General features: G+C 41.0%; 1 protein-coding gene across 1 annotated transcript in view; it reads left to right on the top strand.

Annotated features, from left to right (window-relative positions):
• TRIM37 (tripartite motif containing 37) overlaps window positions 1-25,671 on the top strand; it is a 61,413-nt gene that overhangs the window by 17,659 nt on the left and 18,083 nt on the right. The window contains exons 10-19 of the mRNA XM_034404303.3: window positions 1,202-1,326; window positions 2,950-3,000; window positions 3,638-3,719; window positions 5,301-5,377; window positions 9,960-10,139; window positions 12,013-12,127; window positions 15,856-16,068; window positions 18,060-18,196; window positions 20,579-20,673; window positions 23,629-23,823. Coding sequence (XP_034260194.2) covers window positions 1,202-1,326; window positions 2,950-3,000; window positions 3,638-3,719; window positions 5,301-5,377; window positions 9,960-10,139; window positions 12,013-12,127; window positions 15,856-16,068; window positions 18,060-18,196; window positions 20,579-20,673; window positions 23,629-23,823 — 1,270 coding nt within the window. The remainder of the gene's footprint in view (window positions 1-1,201; window positions 1,327-2,949; window positions 3,001-3,637; window positions 3,720-5,300; window positions 5,378-9,959; window positions 10,140-12,012; window positions 12,128-15,855; window positions 16,069-18,059; window positions 18,197-20,578; window positions 20,674-23,628; window positions 23,824-25,671) is intronic.

The raw sequence follows: 25,671 nt of genomic DNA on the forward strand, positions 1-25,671 counted from the left end.
TTTTTCCCATTTTACGACCTTTTTTGCCACAGTTGTTAAGCAAATCATTGCAGTTAAGTGAATCATGCGATTGTTAAGTGGATCTGGCCTCCCCATCGACTTTTACTTGTCAGATGCCTGGTGGGAAGGTTACATGTGATGATCACATGACCCTGAGCCTGTGCAGCTGTCATAAATACATATCGGCCGTCAAGCGCCTACATTTTGATCACGTGACCATGGGGATGTTAAAACAATCACAAGTGGCAAAACTGGTCACAAGTTGCTTTTTTAGTGCCGTTGTAACTGATCGGTCACTAAACGAACGGTTGCCAATAAAGGAGAATATTTGTAGCTCAGGGTTGAAATGAGGGGTCCTTGATGTTCTCTTGAGCTTGGTTGTTTTCTTCCAGACATTTCATTACCCAAACTAGGTAGCATCATCAGTGCTATCCCAGAGGTGCTTTTTTCAACTGGACTTTCTGGGTTTTTTTGAAGACATTTCACTTCTCATCCAAGAAGCTTCTTCAGCTCTGACTGAATGGTGGGGAATGGAATCCGGTCAGAGCTGAGAAGCTGCTTGAATGAGAAGCAAAACGTCTTCAAAGAAAAACAAGAAAGTCCAGTTGCCCCTCTGCATAGACATCATCAGTGCTAGTTACCTAGTTCGGGTAATGGGTCTTCAAGAAAGCAACCAAGTTCAGAGGGCACCAAAGACCTCTCAAACAAATGGTTGTAAGTCGAAGACTACCTTATAAAGAGAGGAGAGCTTGTCTGGGTCAGAGCCAAGCCCCTTCTACCGTGTTTTCCCAAAAATAAGCCCTCCCCTGAAAATAAGCCCTCCCCCAAAAATATTTAAACACATGTGCAGCCGGTCCCCGCCATTTCCTTTGGTTAGGGTTAGAGAGACAGAGCTGGAAGTCAGGTAAGACGGCAAGAGGAGCCCCATCTTGCTCCACGCGTCCCAAAATAATAAGACCTTCCCGAAAATAAGGCCAAGTGTTTATTTCGGGGTTCAAAAAAATATAAGAAAGGGTCTTATTTTCAGGGAAACATGGTAGCATTGAATTCATTGTGATTTTATGTGCTTTGTATTTTAACATGAATGAAAGCCCCAATACATGCCCCAAAGTAATGCTACAGGATCCCGTCTGGCTTGGTTTGTATTTCAAGGTGGATGTTTGACTGAGGCCTACCTTGTACTCCATTTCTTTCTTTACAGCTGAGGTCGTGCAGTAAAAGTGAACTGATCTCAAAAAGCTCCGAGATTTTAATGATGTTCCAACAAGTGCATCGGAAGCCCATGGCTTCTTTTGTCACCACTCCTGTCCCTCCAGACTTCACAAGGTACAGCTTCAACTACGGTATTTACGATTGATCAAATTTGTTGCTTGACCTAGAATGGATCACTTGTTTCTCAACCTTGGCTACCTTTAAAATGTGTGGACTTCAAACCCCAGAATTTCCCAACCAGGCGTAATAAACAAAAACGCATTTGAGCTCAAAACATGTAACCTTCTCAACTTGCATAAGGCCTGGCATTTATGCAAAGGATGTGAGAAACACTTTTTTTTAATAGAAATGCTTCTATCATAATTAATCACTTTAGTTTAGTGAGTTTTGGAGAAGAGATTTGCATCGTTAGCAATCAAGAAGAATTTAAATGGTTCTCTGAGGGAGATGCCCAGTTAATAAATAGAAAATATATACAAACCAACAAGGTTTTTTTTATCTTTACACTGTAAATTAATTGCAACTTAGAGTTATAGATGAAAATGTTTTTTTTTTAGATTAGCCAGTGATAAGCTAGTGTGAATGAGGTAGAGGGGGAGATATGCAACACCACCTATCTCCTGTTTACAACACAGTCCTTTCAGCAGTTCCAAGAAGGTTCCACACCCATGGTTCTTAGGCAGATACAGCGATAACAGAATAACAGAGTTGGGAGGGACCTTGGAGGTCTTCTAGCCCAACCCGGCCCCCTGCTCAGGCAGGAAACCCATTTCAGACAAATGGTTGTCCAATCTCTTCTTAAAAATTTCCAGCATTGGAGCATTTACAACTTCTGGAGGCAAGTTGTTCCACTGATGAATTGTTCTCACTGTCAGGAAATTCCTCCTTAATTCCAGGTTGCTTCTCTCCTTGATTAGTTTCCACCCGCTGCTTCTTGTCCTGCCCTCAGGTGCTTTGGAGAATAGGTTGACTCCCTCTTCTTTGTGGCAGCCCCTCAAATATTGGAACACTGCTATCGTGTCACCCCTAGATACTCTTTACTAAGAAAATTCATGTATTTTGAAATTAAGACAGACTGTGAAATTGAGACGATAGTGCACCTGCTTCTGAAATATCCTATCTACCAAGTTTAGAGGGCAGAATTAAATTCCTCTTTAATTACAATCTATTCGGATCATTCTAATGTAGCAGTTCTGCACTGCCTCCTGAACAATCCAGTTTGGTCTCGTGGTTGAGGCACCAGGCTAGAAAGCGGGAGACCGTGAGTTCTAGTTCCACCTTAGCCATATAAGCCAACTAGGTGGCCTTGGGCCATCTCTCAGCCCAACTCTCTTCAATGGGTTATTGTGGGAAAAATAAGATGAAGAAAGTGTTGGATGTGTTTGCCACTTTGAATGATTTGTAAAAACAATCCGGTGGGGTACAAATAAATAAATACGAAAGTCTCCAGACTTGTATCATTGTTATGAAGACAAGAAGCTTTTAGATCTGATTGTTACCGAGGTGTATGTAATATGTGTTGCATGAATACCATAGGTGTGTATTGAAGGTTGTATGATGACTTTTTTAAAACTTCTGTATGTTTTGTTTATGGCCATATATTTTAATAAAATATTACCATCCCTTTTTAAAATCATGTGAAGGAACTTTGACGTTTTCTGCAGTTTAATAAGGAAATGTGTGAAGAGTTTTTTTAAAAAAATATAGGGGTTTGATGCTTTTTCTTTTTCTCTGCAGTGAGTTAGTTCCTGCTTATGACTCAACTACCTTTGTCCTGGAAAATTTTAGGTAAGAACATTACCTAATTCTAATTAATTCTTTAGAGGTGGGTCTGCGATGACTGCCCCTGGATTTCAGGAAAAGATGCATCTGCTGAAAAGAGTGACATCCTGGCGCTACGTCTGTTCCTCCACTGGAATGCCCCCTTTTGAAGCAGAATCCAAAGCATAACACGTTAAGAACCATGGTGGTGGCGCAGTGGTTAGAATACAGCATTGCAGGCTGATTCTGCCAACTGCCAGTAGTTCAGTTCTCATTGGCTCAGGATTGACTCAGCCTTCCATCCTTCCGAGGTTGGTAAAATGAGGACCCAGATTGTTGGGAGAAATATGCTGATTCTGTAAACTGCTTAGAGAGGACTGCAAAGCACTGTGAAGCGGCATATAAATCTAAGTCAGGGGTGTCAAACTCAAAGTCATCATGGCAGCATCACATGACGTATCAGGACTTTCCCCCCCTTTGCTAAACTGGGTGTGGGCATGGCCAGCACGTAACGCATCCGGCCAAGGGCCGGGAGTTTGACAGCTCTGATCTAAGTGCTGTAGCTATTGCTATTAAGGAATGGGTTTTTTTTGGAACTGAGTCTATATTCAAAGGCTGCTATCGTTCCATGTGCTAAATTCTTCTCTTTCAACTGTCTTAATAGCACTTTACGCCAGCGAGCAGATCCAGTTTACAGTCCACCACTTCAAATTTCTGGGCTTTGCTGGAGGCTGAAAGTGTATCCAGTAAGTTTTAATTGATTCCCATTTACTTATTTAATTTTATTCATCATATTTAGGAACCAGCCATCTCCATCGCAGAGGGACTCTGCACAGTGTACAGATAAAATATTAAAAGCATTAAAAGCAGCATATAAAATATAAAATTTAAACTGAAAAGAGACAAGTGATGTTAAAAATTAATTAAATAGGATTGATAGCATTAAGAGATACTTGAATTATTCTTGTATTACTTCTGATGCACTTCAGTACTCTAGTCCTATGATTAATCCTGATTAATCCTGATATATTGTTCAATTTGCTGAAATGGCCTAACTCCCATCTTTTAAATTTTTAAATTTTTTAATTCGTGATTTTACAAATTGGGTGTTTTAATCTGTGTTTCGGCCGAAATATTTAATAATTTTAAGGGATTTTTTAATATTTGTATTATCTGTATTTTATCTTGGCTGTTCACCGCCCTGAGTCCTTCGGGAGTAGGGCGGTATAGAAATTTGATTAATAAATAAATAAATAATAATAAATAAATTCAGGACTTCAAAATGTAGCTATTTGAATGTAATGTTTTGATGAATGCAGACTAAACATAGAGCCCCAATATAAATATTAACAAATATATTTTAGTATAGGTAAGCCAAAAAAAATACCCATTGATGATATGCTATATAGTATGATTGTTTCCCCTTAAAAGCTGATTAACCACAAGTAATTTTCATTGACTATTAAAAATAAAGCTCATTATTTTCTAACTGAGTCATGTCAGAATTGCTACTTAATATGCTTTACCTGAATTCCTTCTTTTGGGGAAGCCTGGACATTATTTTATGTTTAAGCCCATTCCTAGTCAAACAAATTGTTTGAAAATACAGCAAAAATGGATACAAAACAAAAATCACTTGCTTTGACAGCTTGCCTAATTTTTGTACAAGACATCCCAGATTCATTATTTTTCATATTTGAGCACTTGAAATCAGAATGTCTGTGGCTTTCTGTTGCGTTCTGTTTACTGAATGAATATTAAGCTATTCTGCTGACTAAGAAACACTGAGCTTTGATTCATTATGGGGGACTTTTCGTTCAAGGTGTCAGCACATGATAACAGAATAACAGAGTTGGAAGGGGCCTTGGAGGTCTTCTAGTCGAATCCCCTGTTTAGGCAGGAAACCCTATAGCATTCCAGACTAATGGCTCTCCAATCTCTTCTTGAAACCTCCAGTATTGGAGCACCTACAACTTCTGGAAGTTGTTCCACTGATTTATTCTCCCTGTCAGGAAATTCCTCTTTAGTTCTAGGCTGGTTCGCTCCTTGATTAGTTTCCATCTGTTGCTTCTTGTCCTGCCTTCAGGTGTTTTGTATCAGATGACACAAGGGATGTGAGTTTCAGTGAACAAGCCATTTCTTTGAGGCAACAAAGGAAAAAAGATGCAAGGGAATATTACCCTTTTTAACTTTAGATATGTGAGCTCTGCATCTGATGAAAAGTTGACTTCCGTCACAGTAGGGAACTATAAATAGGAACTTCAAAAGCTCTTTTGATTGCTCTGGATTTATTCCTAACTTCTACTTTAATTTTTGTGTGTGTGAAGGATGGAAACGGCGTGGTACGTGGCTACTATTTATCGGTATTTCTTGAGCTCTCAGCTGGATTGCCAGAAACATCCAAGTAAGAACTAATGCAAGCATCTGGTATTATCTGTTGCATGCCTTACCCACAATGAAAATTGTTCCAGGTTTTATTTATTACTTATTAAACAAATTTATATAGCCACCCAACTCTCACATTGGTTACTCTGGGTGCTTTACCAAATTGGGGGAAAAAAATCCACCAATATCATAAATACCCATTAAAAAAACATTTTGCCCTCCCCCCCACATGTGGCAGTAATTTTCGGTCCCCAGACCAACTGACAAAACCACGTTTTTAGGGTCTGTCAGAAAAGCAACAGGGTGGGCACCAACTCTGTCTAAGGGGGAAGGGAATGATTTTCCATAAAGAAGGGACCACCACCAAGAAGTCCCATTTTTGTGGTCCTACCAGATGACAATCCCTAATTAATGTTGTGTTAATGTAAGCAGAGTCACAGTTACGTGTCTGAGTTTGCCTTTTATAAATCTAACCTGCAAAACTCCAGCATCTGTCTAAGAATTATATGAGAAAAAAGGAAAAGTGCTGGTCTCATTTCAGCTGTTCTTCCTTAGAGTGAAAAACTGATTTTTCCACGCTGCACTTTCCACATAATTCACAACACAACATTTATTTTATTTTTTTATTTATTTTATTTTATGTGATTTGTATGCCGCCCTATCTCCGTAGATTCAGAGCGGCTCACAACAATAAGACAAACCCAATGAAACATAAAATACATACAAAATACATAAATGCATAAATATAAATTTAAAACATATATTGAAACCCATTAAAATAATCAAACCCCCTCAGTCCAGGTTGGGCGATTTTCAGGACCACCGATTCCATCCGATATCAGCCCAGCCAATTTAATCAAGCAAAGAGAATCTGCTATTGATCCTCCATTTTGGGAAAGTCTGGGAGCTAAAACGAGGAGGTGCTGTTTTGGTGTGACATTGCTGATGCCATAGAGCAGGGGTGTCAAACTCGATTTCATTGATTTTATCAGGGTTGTGTTTGACCTCAGGGGGCCAGGGTGGGCATGGCCAGCAACGTCACTCGTGTCGTGGGCACCTGTGGAGGCCCGAACACTCTTGATAGCGAAAACGGGCTCCCGAGTTCCGTTTACAGCTGCTACAGCCTCCTGCAACCCTCTGCTAGCGAAAACGGAGGTCGGGAGGGCCACACACAGCCCTCCCAAGTTCCATTTTTGCTGGCAGAGGCACTGCAGGCCAGTCCTTTGCTGTTTCCAGGTCAGCCCCGTGGGCCAGATCTAAGCACTCCACGGGCTGGATCTGGCCCACAGGCACCTCTGCCATAGAGCAGCATCCCAGCTAAGATCAGGCTAACCATCTCCTTATCTAACCATGCCTATCGAGATGAGGTGGACCGGTTGCTTTCGTGGTGCAGAGACAATAACTTGGTCCTTAACACCAATAAGACCAAGGAGCTTAGAGTGGACTATAGAAGGATTACTATTACTATTTAGCATGGCAGAGATGGTATAACTGGTTGGAGAATAAGAAAGGAAAATAAAAATAGACACACAAAAGAGAGGTCAAAATTCATAGACAAAAATTGAGTACCAAGCAAGAAATATAATTGATTAAATATGGAGTTTAAGACATTACTATATAAGTAAATATGTAGATATATAGATAGGAATATAAATATAGTTTACCGATGTGATAAACTTGGAAAAGAAATCGCAAGACTTGATTTATGTTTATTTGTGGTGTTTGTTGTATTGTTGTATATATGTGTTTTGTTTTTTTTAATCAATAAAAAAATATTTTTTTAAAAAAAAAAGAAGGAATATATCAGACATCCAGCCCTTGCTTATCAATGGAGACCGAGTGAAACAAGTAGCCAGTTTTAAGTTTCTGGGTGTTATCATAAAAGAGGAGCTGACCTAGGGCACTCACATTGCAGTATTGGTCAAAAGGGCCCAGCAGAGGTTATACCACCTGAGACTTCTCAGAAAATAACAACTGAATGAAAAACTGCTGGTGACCTTCTACCACTGCACCATAGAGAGTATTTTAATATACTGCACCTGTATATGGTTTGCCAGTTGCACAATGGCAGGTAGGACAGAGCTCCAGAGGGTTAATGTCATTGCCCAGAGGATCATTGGTTGCCCCCTCCCCTTTTTGGAAGAGCTTTATAGCTCCCACTGCCTTAAGAAAGTTCAAAACATTCTTAAAGATCCATCTCATCCTGGGCACCCTTTTTTTTTTTTTTTGAACTATTACCATCTGGCAGACGGTACAGGATAATAAAAACAAGGACAAATAGGCTGAAAAACAGCTTCTATTCCAGGGCAGTAACTATATTAAATTCTACTGTATAGTGCAATACTAATGCAATATCGGGTTTTCAGTTCAGCTGTATAGAATGTGAAGGATGTGTGTTTGTGGTTTATTTTTATAGTTACAATGTACACTGGAGATGGCATTTAATTTCGTTGTATAAGGTGCAATGACAATAAAGTAAACTTAACTTGGTGGCCCTTAGGCTAGAGATGTTCCAGAGACCCTTCAAATTTCATCAAGCCATCTTTCTGTTCTATTTTTATTGTTTGTATTTTTCTGCTGGCACGGAATTTACCGTTTTATTATTGTATTGCTGCTTCTTTGTTTCTTATTATTTGTAAAGTGTAGGGGACTCTGGATTAGGGTAGAAAGGTGAACAAAAAAATAAACACTAAAGAATGAATTTTCAGTTACGTGAAAAGAGGGAAATTGGCAAAAATTAGTACTCTCTGAGTTACTCTTCAGAAATAATCTTCTGGATTAGAAATGTGAAATTCACATTTTTGTGAAATGTGAAACTGCAGGGTCCTTTTGGTGCTCTATGAGCTTGATTGTTTTCTTGCAGACATTTTATTACCAAACTAGGTAACATCATCAGGGCTTAGACAATCCTGACCAACAAATTCTAAATTCTATTCTAAATGTGAAACTGTGCATGCTTTGTCCATTAGCTTTGCCTGCTGAGTATTGCACTAGACTGTTATGTGTGGCTATTAAATTGCTCTCAGCGTATGGGAAAAGTGGTTTATGTTGTGTAAATAGTGTTGTTTGCCAGTCATCTTTAGCAATCAATCAGAATAGAGCTGGAAGGGGCCTTCGAGGTCTTCTAGTCCAACCCCCTGCTCAAGCAGGAGATCCTATAACATTCCAGACAAATGGCAATCCAGTTTCTTCTTAAAAACCTTCAGTGATGGAGCACCCACAACTTCTGGTGGCAAGCTGTTCCTCTGGTTAACTGTCCTCATTCTTACGCAGTTTCTGCTTAATTCCATGTTGCTTCTCTCATTGATTAGTTTCCATCCTTTTTTTTTTTTTTTTGTCCAGCCCTCTGGTGCTTTGAAAAATAAATTAGCCCCCTTCTCTTTGTTGCAGCCTCTCAAATACTGGAAGATTGCTAGCAAGCTAAGAATCCTGGACTGCTGTAGAGAGATACCTTAATTTTAGCAGGGAACAGAAGCCCAGCTGAGATATTTGCCTGTCTTCCATGCACAAAAGAGGATTCTTTCTTCTAAAAAAGTTCATGACATCTAAAATAAAATAATTTATTGGACCTGAATGCATTATTCCAGAAATGTAAAACCAAAATCCTAGTCCCCTGTTATAGCTGCTAGTTAATATATTTTATTTGAATTCTTTCTTTTGGAAAAGCTTGAACATTTAGAGTAAGATTTAGTTTTTATCTTGATTACTTCTGTTTTTCAAGATAGGGTACAAGGGTCACTGCATACTTTAAATCTTCCAGATAAGTTTCCAAGTTGGTTATATACTTATTTGTCTCCTCTCATTTTAAACCATTTGGTGGCATTTTAATGCCAAGGCACCACACCATCTGCAGTGGCCTTGGCATTTCATGCACAGTTTTGCGTGGGATGGCCAGAACCTGCATGTTCTTTCTTTCTTTCTTTCTTTCTTTCTTTCTTTCTTTCTTTCTTTCTTTCTTTCTTTCTTTCTTTCTTTCTTTCTTTCTACCACAGTAGCACCATTTAATGGATTTTTCTAATGAAAGATTCTGTATATATTTTATATGCTCACCAAAAATATAATTTTGGAATATGCATCCTTGAAAACAAGATATACTACCATAATATCTTTCAGATAATGTAAGACATTGGGTTATTTTATAAGTCTAAGATGAGCCCAATGAAAACAGAACTGTTGATTTTTATTCACTGCATTCTTTTGGTCGAGAAGATCTCCATCAATTGTTAATGTGTACCTAAAATTTTGGAAAATATGGGTTTTGCATAATAAACCTGACCCTGGGATACTGCAATCGTCATAAATATGAACCAGTTGTCAAACATCTGAATTTTGATCACGTATTTATATTTGCTGCAATCGTTAAATGATTCATGCAGTTATTAGGTAAATTTGGATTTCCTATTGACTTTGCTCATTGGATTAAATTTCCATTTGTGTAATTCAATTTTTTTGGCACAAATACTTCCTTCTTATTTTCCTTACTGCATCATATTATGTACACCCAAGTTGATCTGAAAATTACCTGGAGAAAATATGGGAATGCACAGATACAAAGTAGGAAGAATGAAATACTGAACCCTTCCTTCCTTCCTTCCTTCCAGATATGAATATCGTGTTGAGATGGTCCATCAATCCACTAATGATCCTGCAAAAAACATCATTAGAGAATTTGCATCTGATTTTGAAGTTGGGGAATGCTGGGGTTACAACAGGTTTTTCCGACTGGATTTGCTTGCCAATGAAGGCTATTTGAACAGGCAAAATGACACGGTCATATTACGGTAAGAAAGTTTATGAAAGGGCATCGTAGTTGGTCTTCATGGCAATAGGATGGCAAACCTCTATGCTACATTAGGGGCTCTTGGTCTTAAATGTTTTTCTTGTGAAAATACATTGTGTAGGGTTCAAAAATAAGAAGAGGGAATCTTTTCATTAGTAGCCCTTCTTATCTGGAATATTGTCTTTAGTAGGGAAGTTGAAGTTGAAGTTCGTGCGGGTCTGGATGGGGAGAAACAGGCTTCGACTCAACCCTTCCAAGACCGAGTGGCTGTGGCTGCCGGCGTCCCGGTATAGCCAGCTGGTGCCATCGCTGGTTATTGGGGGCGAATCACTGGCCCACACGGAAAGGGCCCGCAACTTGGGTGTCCTCCTGGACGCACGGCTGTCTTTAGAAGAGCATACGACGGCCGTGGCCAGGGGGGCTTTCTATCAGGTTCGCCTGATACGCCAGTTGCGCCCCTTTCTAGATCGGGACTCCTTACGAATGGTCACTCAAGCACTCGTCACTTCTCGTCTGGACTATTGTAACGCTCTCTACATGGGGCTCCCTTTGGGGTGCACCCGGAGGCTCCATCTGGTGCAAAATGCAGCCGCGCGGGGGATTATGGGAGCGACAGGGCGCTCCCATGTGACACACCTCCTGCAGAAGCTGCATTGGCTTCCGGTGGACTTCCGGGTGCGCTTCAAGGTGTTGGTGACCACCTTTAAAGCACTCCATGGCTTAGGGCCGGGGTACTTACGGGACTGCCTTCTGCCACCAATTGCCTCCCACCGGCCGGTTCGCTCCCACAGAGAGGGCCTCCTGAGGGTGCCGTCAGCCAGACAATGTCGGCTGGCGACCCCCAGGGGGAGAGCCTTCTCTGTGGTGGCACCTACCTCTGGAATGATCTACCCCCAGAGATACGAGTGATCCCAGACTTCCGGACTTTTCATCGGACCCTAAAAACTTACTTTTTTCAGTTAGCCGGGCTGGCCTGATTCCATGTTGGTTTTAAAGTTGATACTGATTTTTAATTGAAATGTTTTAAATTATGGGCCAAATTTCATTTAATTATTTTTAAAATTATTTTAACTTTTGTGTACAAATGTTTTTATTTTGGCTGTTCACCGCCCTGAGTCCAAAAGGAGAAGGGCGGTATACAAATCTAATAAAAGATAAAGATAAAGATAAAAGAAGTTCCCTGAAGATGGGCTCCAGCATGAGTCCGAAAGCTCGGAAGACAAAACCTCTAGTCCCCGTCACACATCCAGATTTTATTATCTTTTCTGTGCCAGATACATTTTAACTTTTTATTGCTTCTTTTATTGTTACTACTTTACACATTTTAATTATAATGTTTCAATGTATAGTTTGATCGTTTTAGAACTTTGGGCATTTTTAGTTTGTTGTAAATCATCCTGGGAAAATCTGGCTTTTTTTAAGAATGACATATAAATGTTAAATACAAATGACTAATTGTTTCTTTTAATTGGTTGGACCCTAAGCAAAATTAGATAATGGCTTAAATCTCTTAGCAGATTTCTTATTGGGATTATTGCAGTTTAATGAATAACAGCTAGCAATTAAGTGTTAAAAGGAAACACAATTTTCCCAGTCCCATTTCAGAAGCCAAGTAAACAAGCATCAATAAACAAAGGGTGACATTTTGGCATTAGCCAGTTTAATTAACTGAATGCAGTTTAAAGCCCTAATCCCTTGGAGTAAATGAGATAGTGTCGGATAAGACAACCCTGCTCTCCTAATAATGCCATCCTGTTTGGATTATGGAAACATACACATACTGGAGGAAGTTGGAGAGAATCCAAATGCTGAAATCACTTGCATTTTTTTTGGGTAAGCTTAGTGAACTTTTTGACATGCTGTTTCTTCTAAAGGTTCCAGGTGCGTTCACCTACGTTCTTCCAGAAATGTCGGGATCAGTACTGGTACATTTCTCAGCTGGAAGCTGCTCAAACAAGCTACGTCCAGCAAATAAATAATCTGAAAGAGGTAAGCATTACTACATCACACAGTAGATATGTATGTATGTATGTATGTATGTATGTATGTATGTAAAACATTTCTATAGCCATCTATCTTCTAACCAGCTCTGGACAGCTCCCAATCCAAAAGTAAAACAACATGTAAATCATATTAAAACCATGAAATTAGATTAAAGCATTAAAATACTAACACTGTGTTCCTTTTTTTCTAATTCAAACTGGAAGCATGTGTAAAAAGGTTCAAGTTAAGATATACAGAGAGTCCTTGACTTACAACCACTTGTTTAGTAACCTTTCGAAATTATAATGGCACTGAAAGATTGACTTATGACTGGTCCTCACGTTTACGACCATGGCAGCACTCCCACAGTCACATGGCCAAAATTCAAGTGCTTAGCAACCTGCAATTGACAGTGGCAGCCTTCTGGAGTCATGTGATCACTATTGCACTATGAAGCGGTATATAAATCTAAGCGTTCTTGCTATTTGTCACCTTCCCTGGGTTTCTGACAAGCAAAGTCAATGGGGGAACCAAGATTTGCTTAACGGTCACATGCTTCACTTAACTGCAGTGATTCACTTAACAATTGTGGCAAAAAAATGATCATAAAAATGGATGCATTTGTTGCATTTGTTTAGCAGTGAAAATTCTGGTGCCAATTGTCATAAATTGAGGATTACCTGTATTAAAAAACCTGATTTATCTTGCTTAGTATTATCATCAACACAGCTTTCCCCATCTGGTGCTTCTTGGATATTTTTAATCATAATTCCCTAGCCAAATGGACACAGTTTGCACTTGTATTTATTTCATTATATTTAGAAGGTACCGGGTTGGTAAAGGATGTCATACACTAGGCAACAAAGTATTTTAGAGTAGGCCTGAGCATGCTTTTGGTACTGCCTTATTTCAGGTATGTACTTTTTTTGGAATTTCAGGCTTTGAGGTAAGCCCAAGAAAAAGTGCAACATTTTAAGCACGAGGCAGCAGGATTGGGTATGCACCTCATCTTCCCTGAAGCACCTTTTAAACTTCAAATCTCAAACCCTATGCATACCTCCTTTAATATGTGTCATGGAAATTCTGATGATAGCCAGTAGATCTTCCAGTCTAAATACTCTTATTTTTAATGGGTCAGCTGTTGGAAAAATCAGAACAGGAATTGCACAGAGAAATTAGAATTAGGACAGTGAGAATAATTAAATCAGTGGAACGGCTTCCCTCCGGAAGTTGTGGGTGCTCCATCACTGGAGATTTTCAACAAGAGATGGGACAACCACTTGTTTGAAACGGTACAGTTCCCTGCTTGAGCAGGGGGTTGGACTAGAAGTGTTCCAAGGTCCCTTCCAACTCCTATTATTCTGTTAAATCTCACTCACCCAGAAGCTGAATCTAAGTGACAGTGCCAATCTGTTGTGTATAGTGGAGACCAGGGTGTCTGTTGTGGCTCCATTACCTGAGCCTGTGTCATCAGCAGGAGAGGACTCCGAGAATGAAGGAGAGGAGTTGGCAAGGCCTCCCTCTCCAGGACCCTCCTCTCTGGCAATGCCTTCGGTGTCTGCCGAAAGGCAAGAGATAGGGCCGGGGCCAAGCACGTCCACACAGCCACAGGTGGACAGTGATGAGGGTAATGAGTCTTGGCTGGATCCTCGGCAGCATTGCAGAGATAAGTGCACGCAACAGAAGAAAAGGCGTGCCAGAGATTAGGCTGAGTCACTGGACCACACCCCACAGGGTATAAAAGGGGGTGAGGTGGCCATTCAGACTCTGTGACGGACAAAACTAACTACTATCGAGTCACATTGCATCTTTGGAAACAACATTATCGGCCTTGGATTCATTTTACGAACTGGACAATTCTTGACTGGGGGTATTTTGTTTATTGAGTAAAGTTCTTGGCAAGCAGCTACTGGGTTGCTGCCAAGCGTCTTATCGGAAGAATTGGTTGTCTGCCAGTTTATTTAACCCCCGGCTGTCTGTTTGTGTGCGTGTGTGAGACGGGGACAGAACAGTATCATCCATTCCTGTTACCTAGTCTCTTCTGCAGTAGAGAAGACAGATAAAGGAGAAGTGTAGTTCAGGGTTGAACTGAAGGGTTCTTGATGCTCTCTGAGCTTGGTTGTTTTCTTGCAGACGTTTCAACTAGGTAACTTCATCAGTGTCTAGCACTGATGATATCACCGAGTTGGGTAATGGAATGTCTACAAGAAAACAACCAAGCTCAGAGAGCACCAAGGACCCTTCAGAGAAGAGAAAGCTGGAGGATGGGAAGATGCGGTGGCACCAATTTCATCTCACTCAGCTAGTGTGTCACTTTCCAGCCTACCCGCTTTAGGGCATTATGCTGTAGTTTGGTGACTTGATCAGTTTGGAGGGATTGTTGGTCCATTGTCATTTCACGCGCTTAACAAGCTGGCATTACTTTTGCCTCTCTTGGGGGGCATTCAGTAATCTCCCAAGGATTGCTCAGATCATTATTTCAGGCCTCTGAGATTTTTCCACTCACTCCCCTACCCTTTCTTGGTTTTCTTATGCTTGGATAGTTACTTATGAACAAATGACATAAGATTATTTAATCTTTCAAATGGAGGCATGTGTTTTTGCGTACACACATTTAAAGGTAATTTTACTTAGATTAATGTATGGTCCATATTCTTAAGACAATGTCATAATTACCTACTGTATTTTTCAGAGTATAAGACGCACCTTTTTCCCCCCTAAAAGGGGGTGAAAATTTAGATGCGTCTTATACACCGAATGTAGCCCCGCCCACCCACTGGCCCTCACCCTTTGGCCTCTGCCTCCCAGCAGTTACCTCCTTGCAAGCAAACAGCAAGAAAAAACAGCTCCTTTCAGCTTCAGCACAGCCTAATTAGCTGTGGATCGACTCTCAGCTGATTTGCTCTCAGCTGTTTTGCACAGGCTCTGCTGCTTGCTGCAAAGAGGTAAATTGCTGGAGCAGATTTTTTTCCCCCTTGTGCTAATCAAGCTATGCTGAAAATGAAAGTAATGCAGCCTGTTTGCTGTTTGCTGCAAAATTTATTTATTTATTTTATTCAATTTGTATCCCGCCCTTCTCCTAGTGGACTCAGGGCGGTGCACAGCCAGAACTAAAACACATACCAATACAAAATTTAAAATTTTTAAAAGAATTATATGACTTTGGCCCAAAATTTAAAACATTCAAACTAAACTAAAATTGCTCAGAGGCAGAGGGAGATTTCTTTTTCTTCTTTTCCTCACCAAAAAAGGTAGGTGCATCTTATACTCCAGTGCGTCTTATACTCTGAAAAATATGGTAAATCATTTTTTGCACCTAAACTCAGTATAAATTCGGCCACTTTTCATGTATATGCTACTGAGACACTTTTTACTTATGTATGTTTATTTATATTTTGTATTTCTTATCCCCCCCATCTCCCTCAGAGTTCAGAATTTCCTTTTTTCCCCCTTTTGATGTTGATTTCCCAACATCAGTTGCTTTTCACTCCTTTGTGGTTTCCCATTATTAAATCATCCCTTTTAACTACTTTTAAATTGTTAATCATTTCAAAAATTTTAGAAAAATCCCTGATTCGGTATCGTCTTCACAGAGGACTCTTGTACCAGTGATGCTCCCAAATTAGAGCATGCTAGTTTGGGTTGGGTCCTGCTCTTGCTGCTTTCAGAAATCCCATCAACACTGTCATCTGTTTTTCCCCTCTTTTTTTGCTTACCTGTTTAAAAAAACAAAGAGGCTTGCAATCGAGCTTTCCCGGACCCAGAAATCCCACGGCGTCTCCCCTCCAGATACTCACCTTAGCCCACAAAGCGACGATGGCCTGGAAACGAGACCGAAGAAATCGGGACCAAACTCAGAAGTGCTCCTTGAGGCTGTGGCCAGCACAGCACCTCCCAGAGACACAAAACAAGAAGAGGAGGAAAAAATACAATATGAAGACTTTAATGTAAGTACAGGTAATCCCCGGGTTATGAGCATTCCCCGAGTGAACATTCAAAGTTACGTGACAAGCGCCCCCTAGTGTTTATGAACAAGTGCCGAAACTACGAATCTGGCAGCACCACGGCAGTTGTTCTCCCTTACGAACAACCACAGAGGCTCTCTGCAACTTTCGACCTGCACTTTGCCAGCCGAAATGGAGCTCCGTTTTGGCCTGCAAAATGCCGGGCGAGGTCTGTGCAGGCCTAAATAGAATGTCAGCTGGGGGTGCGGGACTGAGAGGCTGGAGAAGAGACAGCTGGCTAGATCTTTGCATGGTAAGTGACTCAGCGCAGCAGGTTGGGTGGGGGGAAGCAATTGTGGGGTATTTCAGTGGGTCGGGGAGATCTTGGGTGGTATTAAGCAGGTGGCCTGTTCCATCACTAGGTCCCCTATGGCCTTCCCCATCCTGATTAGCGATTCGATTAGCGAATGTGTGGGCGAAAGGAGGGAGTGATCCCGTTCAAAATATGAGATTCAGTCACACGAATCCTGGGTTACAAATGGAATGGGCAGGCTCCATTCCATTCGTAACTCGAGGACCACCTGTACTCTTGCCCCCTGTTACAATGTATTGACTGCCTACTGAACAGCACTTGTGACTCTTCTGCTCAGTGAATGGAACGTACAGGTCGTCCACCTTTGAGCCCAACATTTCTGTTGCTAAGCAAGACGGTTATTGTGTCCGTCATAGCATCCCTATGGTCACATGGTCGAAATTTGGGGGCTTGGCAACTAGCATGTATTTAATGATGGTTGCAGCGTTCTAGGGTCACACGACTGCCATTTGCAACTTTCCCCAATCAGCAGAGTCTGATTACAGGTTAACAGAGTTGGAAGGGACCTTGTAGGTCATCTAGTCCACCCCACCCCACCCCCCACTCATTAAGAGAGTCAATACAGGAAGCTGGATTTGTGTAATCCCTGCAGTGATTCATTTAAAAACTGTAGGGAAAAATGGTCATAAAATTAAGCATGGCTATTTCACAGTCACCTTGTTTAGCAATGGAAAGTCCAGTTCTGATTGTGGTCGTAAGTTGAGGACCACCTGAAGTTGTTAAAGATTACTTGCGATGTGAGAAAAGGATCAGTAATGCTACATTTCATTGCTTTTCCTTCCTTTCCCATGACGTCTCATGTCAGCAAGGGAAATACAGGTAGTCCTCGACTTACAACCACAATTGGGCCCAACATTTCTGTTGCTAAATGAGACATTTGCTAAGTGAATGTTGCCCCATTTTACAACCTTTTTTGCCACAGTTGGTAAATGAATTATTGCAGTTGTTAAATTAGTGACACGGTTGTTAAGTGAATTTGACTTTGCTTGTCAGAAGGACATAAAAAGTGATCACGTGACCCCAGGACACGACAACCGTCAGAAATATGAATAATAATAATAATTATTATTATTATTTCTATGCCGCCCACTCTCCAAGGACTCTGGGTGGCTTACACCAAAGACAGTATACTAAATAGCATATTGGCCCCTAACAATCTGGGTCCTCATTTTACCCACCTCGGAAGGATGGAAGGCTGAGCCAACCTTGAGCCGGTGAGATTTGATCCGCTGATCTGCTGAACTAGCAGTCAGATGAAGTAGCTGCAGTACTGCACCCTAACCACTGCGCCACCTCATGAATCAGTTGCCAAGCGTCTGAATTTTGGTCACATGACCATGGAGATGCTGCAACAGTCATAAATGAAAAACCATCATAATCACTTTTTTTTCAGTGCCATTGTAACTTTGAAAGGTCACTAAATGAACTGTTGTAAATCGAGGACTACCTGCAATTCATAGCTCTTTGGTTTTATAAACAGGATTTGAAGTGTACATATGGAAGCTGATTTTCAGAGTCACGTTTTTCTTTTTTAATTAGCTGTTTGTGTGAGGATTGCTGCCTTCTTCCCAGCCCTTACTCAAAGTGAGTATTTTGTTTCCAAATCTGCTTCTGATTGCAGCACGAACTCTCCGACGGCGATCTGGATGTCGATTTTGGGGGGCAAGAGGAGGCGAACCATTTGGACGGCAGCAGCTCCTCCGTGAGCTCGACAGCCACCAGCAACACGGAGGAAAACGACATAGACGAAGAGACCATGTAAGTCACAGCAGGGATTTCCTTTCCTTGCGTCTGTTGACATGTAAATCCCCTTTCACGCCTCTGAGTAGGGGGGGAAAAAAATCCCAAACCCTTCAGCGATGTTCCCAAAATGTCACCGGGAAGGCTTAATGTTCATATAAGCCTAAAGCCAAGATTTTTTTTTCACATCCATTCAACTTGGTGAGACTTCCTGTGCGTAGGATTGGACTGCAAGTAATCCATATATTTAAGCTGCGTTGGGCAGCACTTTAATTGTAAACCTGACGTATCAGATAGGAAGGCCAGAGATCTTTTATAGATAAATACATAGGGACCTTCTAAATAAGGGAAAGATAAACATTTCCTCCAAAAATTGGTGTTAACTCTTAGAATAACAGAACGGAGTTGGGAGGGACCTTGGAGGTCTCGTAGTCCAACCCTCTGCTCAAGCAGGAGATGTATCAGGGGTGTCAAACTCAATTTCATTAAGGGCCACATCAGGGTTGTGTTGGACCTTGGGGGGGAGCAGGGGGGCATGGCCAGCTTGACATCACTCGTGTCAGGGGCATCTGTGGTGGCCCAAGCGTTCTGCCAGCAAAAACAGTCCTCCTAAGCTCCGTTTTCATTGGCAGAGGGCTGCAGCAGGCATATAACATATGAGCTCCATTTTTGCTGGCACCAGCAAAAGGCCAGTCCGCTGTTTCCCCATAGGCCAGATCTAAGCACCCGGCGTCCCAATCGCACCTGCGGGCCTTGAGTTTGACATCCCTCTGTCCTATATCATTCCGGACAAATAATTGTCCAGTCTCTTCTTAAAAACATCCATTGATGGCGCACCCACAATTTAATGGAAGCAAGTCGTCATACCTCTAGAGGTGGCTGAGGTGATGGGATTGAGGAGCAGTCCCCAAACTTTTTGGAACCAGGGACCAGTTTCCAGAAAAAGCAATTTTTCCACAGAAGGGTAGGGAGTGGGGGGGGGAATGGTTTCACGCGGTATCTAGATCTGGCGCATGGACAGATGTAGCTTCGCTCAATTCCACAGTTCCTAACAGGCTGCTAACCGGTAACGGCCCACCCTCTGGTACCCCTAAGTTTGATCTAGGGCAGAGGTCTTCAAACTTGGCAACTTTAAGACTTGTGGACTTCAACTCCTGAGCTTGAAGTCCACAAGTCTTAAAGCTGCCAAGTTTGAAGACCTCTGATCTAGGGGATCAAACTTAGCTGAACTATTTTTTTTTCTCCTCTTGAGAGTTTCTCTTTTTGTTTCGTTGTTGAATTTATAAAGTGCATGCAGGTATTCCTCAACTTATAACCATTCATTTACTAACATGAAAAAAGGTGAACCATGACCCATTTTCACACTTACGACCATTGTAGCATTCCCACCGTCATATGATCAAAATTTGGGCAATTGGCAGCTGGAATGTATTGATGACAATTGCACTGTCCCAGGGTCATATGATCTCCAATTGTAACCTTCCCAGCTGGCTATCCGCCAAGCAAAGTGACATGGGGGAGGCCAGATTCACTTAAAAACCTCATGATTCACGTAACAACTGCCTCGCTTAGCAGTGGAAATTTTGGGCTCAGTTGTGGTCGTAAGTCGAGGACTACCTGAATTGTAACAGGAGATCTTCAATCATCTGATCTAACCAACTTTACTTCAGATATAAAAACCCACCACTTAAACTTAGGCTTAGAATAACTTTATTGTCACTTTGAATGTACACTAATCGGCATATGTCAAAATGAAATTTTGTTGCATACAGCTCTCAAAGGGTCATCACCTCCAATATACATGATAGAATAAATAAACAAACAAATAAATACAAAATTATGCATATACCCACCTATATTATATGACACAGAGAAATAACACAGTTTAGTTTGGATGTATACATGTACATGGCGAGAAAAACGCTTTAGGATCACCTTAAATAGATAGCTCTCTGGGTTATGTATTTAATCATTTTCCCCTCTGAAATGCTACAGTCCAGGGGTTCTCAACCTCTTCTTTAACACAGACACCTTTTTTGTGACCATGGCCACAAAGCACTAAGACTTAATTCAAGATTTAAATCATAACATTTCTTGAAGCCTTCGCGAACGCCCTGTGATGACATCGTGGCCCACCAGGGGTCTCCCTACCCCAGATTGAGAACCATTGGTATAATCCGTTCCATTACCACAGGTCACTCTTTCTGTTTTGTGTTGCAGTTGTGTAACTGCAGCTGCCCCTGGCTGCAGACGAACTCAGGATTTTATCTCATTACAGTGAAATTGTAATTTCAGAATTCCCCTGCAATTCAGAATTTTTCAAACCCTATTTAATAGAACGAACATTTTCTCAAACCTGAAGCTTAGCAAAAACTTTGTGATTTTAATTTTGCCCTCAAGGTCTGGAGAGAACGATGTGGAATACACTCACAACATGGAGTTGGAAGAAGGAGACCTTGTAGAAGAAGCCACATCTGCCCCAGCAGGGGCTTCAGGTATTCATAGAGAAAATGCTTTTTATAATGGCATTTCTGTATAAAGCATCCCTTCCCCCTTTGCCCTCATCAGAAGCCACGTGGAGTTGGGGATTCTGTAGGATTTCCTATTTTTGGAACTGCTGCGTCACATATCATATGTAGGGATTATTTAATGTAGGGCAGTCATCCCATTAGCTTAAATTCAATGGAGGCTTGCAGCTGGGATTAAAAAAAAATAAAAAGCATGTCGGTATAATACTAGCTGTGAGATTATGTTTTGGGGAAGGCTGTCAGAGAAACTTGAGTTTTTGAGAGGTTTGCCATACTTCAAGGAAAAGATTGTCCTTGGGCCTTCGTGTCTTTATAACCTAAGAAGCTTTAATGCCTTCATTTAAAACTTCTGATGTTCTTCTGATGTACATCCTCTTACTGCGGGAGGAGATCGTTTAGGCAGTAGGTAGAGAAGAATTTCAATAAATTTATGCTTTTGATTGTTGATATGAATAATTCAGAAACAGATTCTTTATACAGGCAGTCCTAAACCTCTGACCACAATTGAGCCCAAAATTTATGTTGCTAAATGAGAAATTTGTTAAGTCGGCTTTGCTCCATTTTACAACTTTTCTTGCCACGTTGGTTAAGGGAATCCCTACAGTTCAGTCACACTGAACACACGTTGCTAAGTGAATCCGGCTGTTGTAAGTTGAGGACTACCTGTATTTGATGAGGTTTTTTTAATAATCGGAAAAGGGTTGCTTTTAAACAAACACTGAAAGGATAGTAATGTTATGCTGAAAATGTGGATATATAGGACAGATTTGCCAGGTATTCTATGGGCAGTAGGAGACAGCAATCCATACTTTCATATTACAGTTCCGTTTATAACTGTCAAAATCCTTTTGTGACTTAGATAACAATCACTGGCATATGGCAGGCAAATTATACCTCTGACAGAATTTCTTGTGAGCCGAGAAATTAATTTGTATTTAGCTGATTAATACCACCTCCTTTACAACAGCAGAAATGGAGACATGAAGTCTCAGAGCAAAGTGATTGAATGCATTATTTAGGTTTTTAAATATTTTATGTTCGTGAAATCCTCAGTTAATAGTCTCTGTAGCCCACTCATTTGAAAGGATCTCCCATTCTGTTCCTTTCTTGTTCTTAAATCATCTGTTTTTAGGGAGCTTTAAAATGGGAATTTGACTTCCCAGTTAAATTAATCCATTATTAAATTGAATTCTAGACTACTTATCAACAGGGGTAATACTACCCAATTTTTCTTCTTCCTTTTTAAAGAGAGCTCATAATAGGGAAGACAAGAGAGCTAACTAACAATTTAAATAGCTTAATAACATAAACAATATTTTTATTGTTTTAAGTGTTTTTAATTATTGTTGGGCAGTGGTTGATTTTATATTGGTTTCTAGATTTTTAACTTTGTTCCTGGATCTTCCTCATTCCTTCATATTTGGCTTCCATTTCTTAACATTATTTAATAACAGAATAACAGACTTGGAAGGGACCTCGGAGGTCTTCTAGTCCAACCCCCTGCTCAGGCAGGAAACCCTATACCATTTCAGACAAATGGTTGTCCAGTCTCTTCTTAAAAACTTCCTTGTTGGAGCATCCACAACTTCTGGAGGCAAGATGATTTGATAGTCTGGTGTCAGCTATTCGCTGATTGATACAGATTTCTTTATATCTTTATTTTTAAAGATGTTTAAATCTATCATGGGTCAACAGGGAAAGGGTTCTTGCCTTTTCATTCTTGTGATGGCACATATCCCATATTTAGCGCCATTTGTAGATCTATCCATATCTAGCACCCCTGTTTTGGATTGCTAGAAAATCAAATAAACCAATCCTTTTATATTTTGTAATTGTTGGCTGTATAGATTCTATTTCCTTTTCTTAAGTTTCTAAATGTATAAAGAAACAAATATTCTCTATCCTGCATTTCTGTCTTCCCACGTACAAGATTTTGAGACCATGTTAGCAACAGCAATAGCACTTAGATTTGTATATAGCGCTTCACAGTGCTTTACAGCCCTCTCTTAAGTGGTTTACAGAGTCAGCATGTCGCCCCCAACAATCTGGGTCCTCATTTTACCCATCTCGGAAGGATGGAAAGCTGAGTCAACTTTAAGCCTGGTGAGACCCAAACTACTGGCAGCCGGTGATCAGCAGAAGTAGCCTGCAGTACTGCATTCTAACCACTGCATAACCAAGGCTCTAGGCCCCTGGTAGCGAACCTATGGCACGTATGCCAGAGGTGGCACACAGAGCCCACTCTGTGGGCACACGCGCCTTCGCCCCAGCTCCATTGGGTTTCTCCGGGGAAAGAGGGGAAGAGAGAGGGAGGGAAAGAGAGAGAGAGAGGGGGGAAGAGAAAGAGAGAAAAACAGAGAGAAAGAGAGAGGGGGGAAAAAGAGGAGGGAAAGAAATGATATTACAAAAGTTTTTCTTTTTTATTGTTGCTAAACGTAATATTTCAAAAGCAGAAAAAAATGAAGGGGCATAAAAGTGCAGTTATCACATTTTTCTTAGAAGAATTAGCTGAACTCTGCCTTGTTTATCATTATTTTAGGTAGTAAAACCTCAGTATTCAGGTTAAATTGCCGTGTTGGCACTTTGTGATAAATAAGTGGGTTTTGGGTTGAAGTTTGGGCACTCGGTCTCTAAAAGGTTCGCCATCACTGCTCTAGGCTATTTTCTTGAAAAAAATATCATGTTTCTCCACAAAATACCCTAATAAGTCATGTTCTTATTTCTCTATGGGTCTGTTTTAGGTACAGGTTTGCTAATGTGTAGAGTTGATTTCACTGTTAGAGGCGATGCTAATAAGATTGTCCAACTCTGGCTGATATCTAAGAATTATTGAGTGCCTAAAATCGTTATAAACTACTACTCATCTCTCTTTTTCTTCTTTCCCCTTTCTTTCTCCTCCTCCTCCTCCTCCCCCTCCTCCAGGTGGGAGCCATGCATACCGCACAACAGCCAGCCACTTGTCAAGGCGAGGAAGTGCGCTCACTTCTGCCAGCAGCAGCTTGCTTGATATAGATCCCTTGATATTAATACATTTGCTGGACCTGAAAGACAGAAACGGGATGGAAAACCTGTGGGGTCTACAGCCACGCCCACCTGCCTCACTCTTGCAGAATAGAGGTGAGTGATGAGTAGGGGAAATGAGGGGACAGAAAGCTTTGTGAAGAAGCATTCATCCTTTCCAGGCAGAAACTAAAAATTGGACCCATCATTTCTCACTTTGGGAATCCCCTTCAAAGGAGCTGATTTTTCTTGGCGATTATTCTTAAGATGTGATTCCTAACAGTATTTTAAATTGATGAAAATAAAGTTCCCCATTGAAATTAGGGAGAGTCTAAAAACCTGAAGATACCAAGAATAAGTTTTAGAAAGTTGAACTATTTAAACTTCCACAGACAAGGAATACATCGACACGTGGTTCAGGTCCTTGAGAAAAGAGGGAATTACAGGTAGTCCTCAACTTACGACCACAATTGAACCCAACATTTCTGTTGTTAAGCGAGACAGTTAAGTGAATCACTGCAGTGGTTAAGTTAGCAACACGGCCGTTAAGTAAATCTGACTTCCCCATTGACTTTTCTTGCCAGAAGGTCGCAAAAAGGGGATCACAAGATTGCAGGACACTGCAACCGTCATAAATACGAGTTAGTTGCCAAACGTCCAAATTTTGTTCACGTGACCATGGGGATTCTGCAGTGGTCGTAAGTGTGAAAAACTTTCATAAGTCATTTTTTCCAGTGCCATTTTAACTTTGAATGGTCACTTAAATGAACTTTGTTAAGTTGAGGACTACCTGTATAGTTAAAATTGTAATCATTCTCAAAATAACAGGCAGAAACGGTTTTGAACATTCGGTGTCCTATGGTACCTCTGAACGGATACCTACATGCTAAAAAAAAAAAAATTAGACAAGATTCCTTCCTTCATTCATTCAATTAATTTCTATAGCCAGCTTTCAATTTTAAAATATATATATTGCAATCAAAACTAAAAACATTTTAAAACCATAAAAAATAGAAACATCCACATTAAATATATGTGAGATACTTGGCCTGTTAGCAATCCAAGTAGGGAAAGCAGTGGTGGGTTCTTCCCGGTTCGGTCTGGTTCGGCTGAGCCGGTAGCGGTGACGATATGACATCACCGAACCGGTTCTCCCCCCCCCGCCCGCCCACCCCTCACGTTATTCTTACCTTTTATTTGGCCCCAGCCCCAATCTATTGCTGCCTCCTGAGTCCCAGCTGATGACTAGAGGGAAAAAAACTGTTTAAACTCTTGCCGGGGGGCTTCAAAGGGCCGCCCTACAGCTGATCAGTGTTAAAAGCAAACAAATGAGTCGGGTCGTAAGTGCGAGGACTGGTCGTAAGTGCGTGGACCTTCCAGAAATGACTCTGACCAGCTAGCCACGCCCACCTAGTCACATGACCTCCAAGCCACACCCACAAAATAAGCCACACCCACAGAACCGGTAGTAAAAAAAAATTAGAACCCACCCCTGAGGGAAAGCCTATATTCAGCTGGTGGTTATACCAAGATGGAATGTGATTTTAAAGCCTCATCTGTAACTTAATGGTAAGATAATGAGAATTTGGAAAGCAACGCTTGAGAAAGCAGTCAGTACAAATATTGAGAGACTTGACTGTCCTATTGGGAGCTTGAAGACACAGGCTGGCAACGCGATAGCCATGGGCACCAGGATGTGTATTACATTTGTTAGATAGCATATGTAGGGTTTGGAAACTAAATTTAGATCTTTTTAAAAGTAACAACTATGCAATGTTGGCAATATCGCCATAGAGATCCTGTACATTCTTGTGTGAAGTTGTTAGCGTAGCAGAATTTTTACTTTGATTTTAATTAACTTGATGGAGACATAAACAGCCTTTCCCAGGTGGCGGTCCAGTTCAGGGGGGAAGAGGGGATGGTTTTATGGTAGGGGCACATCTTCATTTGTGTGAGTGGCAGGTT

This window comes from Pantherophis guttatus, chromosome 1, assembly GCF_059756535.1.
Source record: "Pantherophis guttatus breed Tessera chromosome 1, ASM5975653v1, whole genome shotgun sequence".
Taxonomy (NCBI): Eukaryota; Metazoa; Chordata; class Lepidosauria; order Squamata; family Colubridae; genus Pantherophis; species Pantherophis guttatus.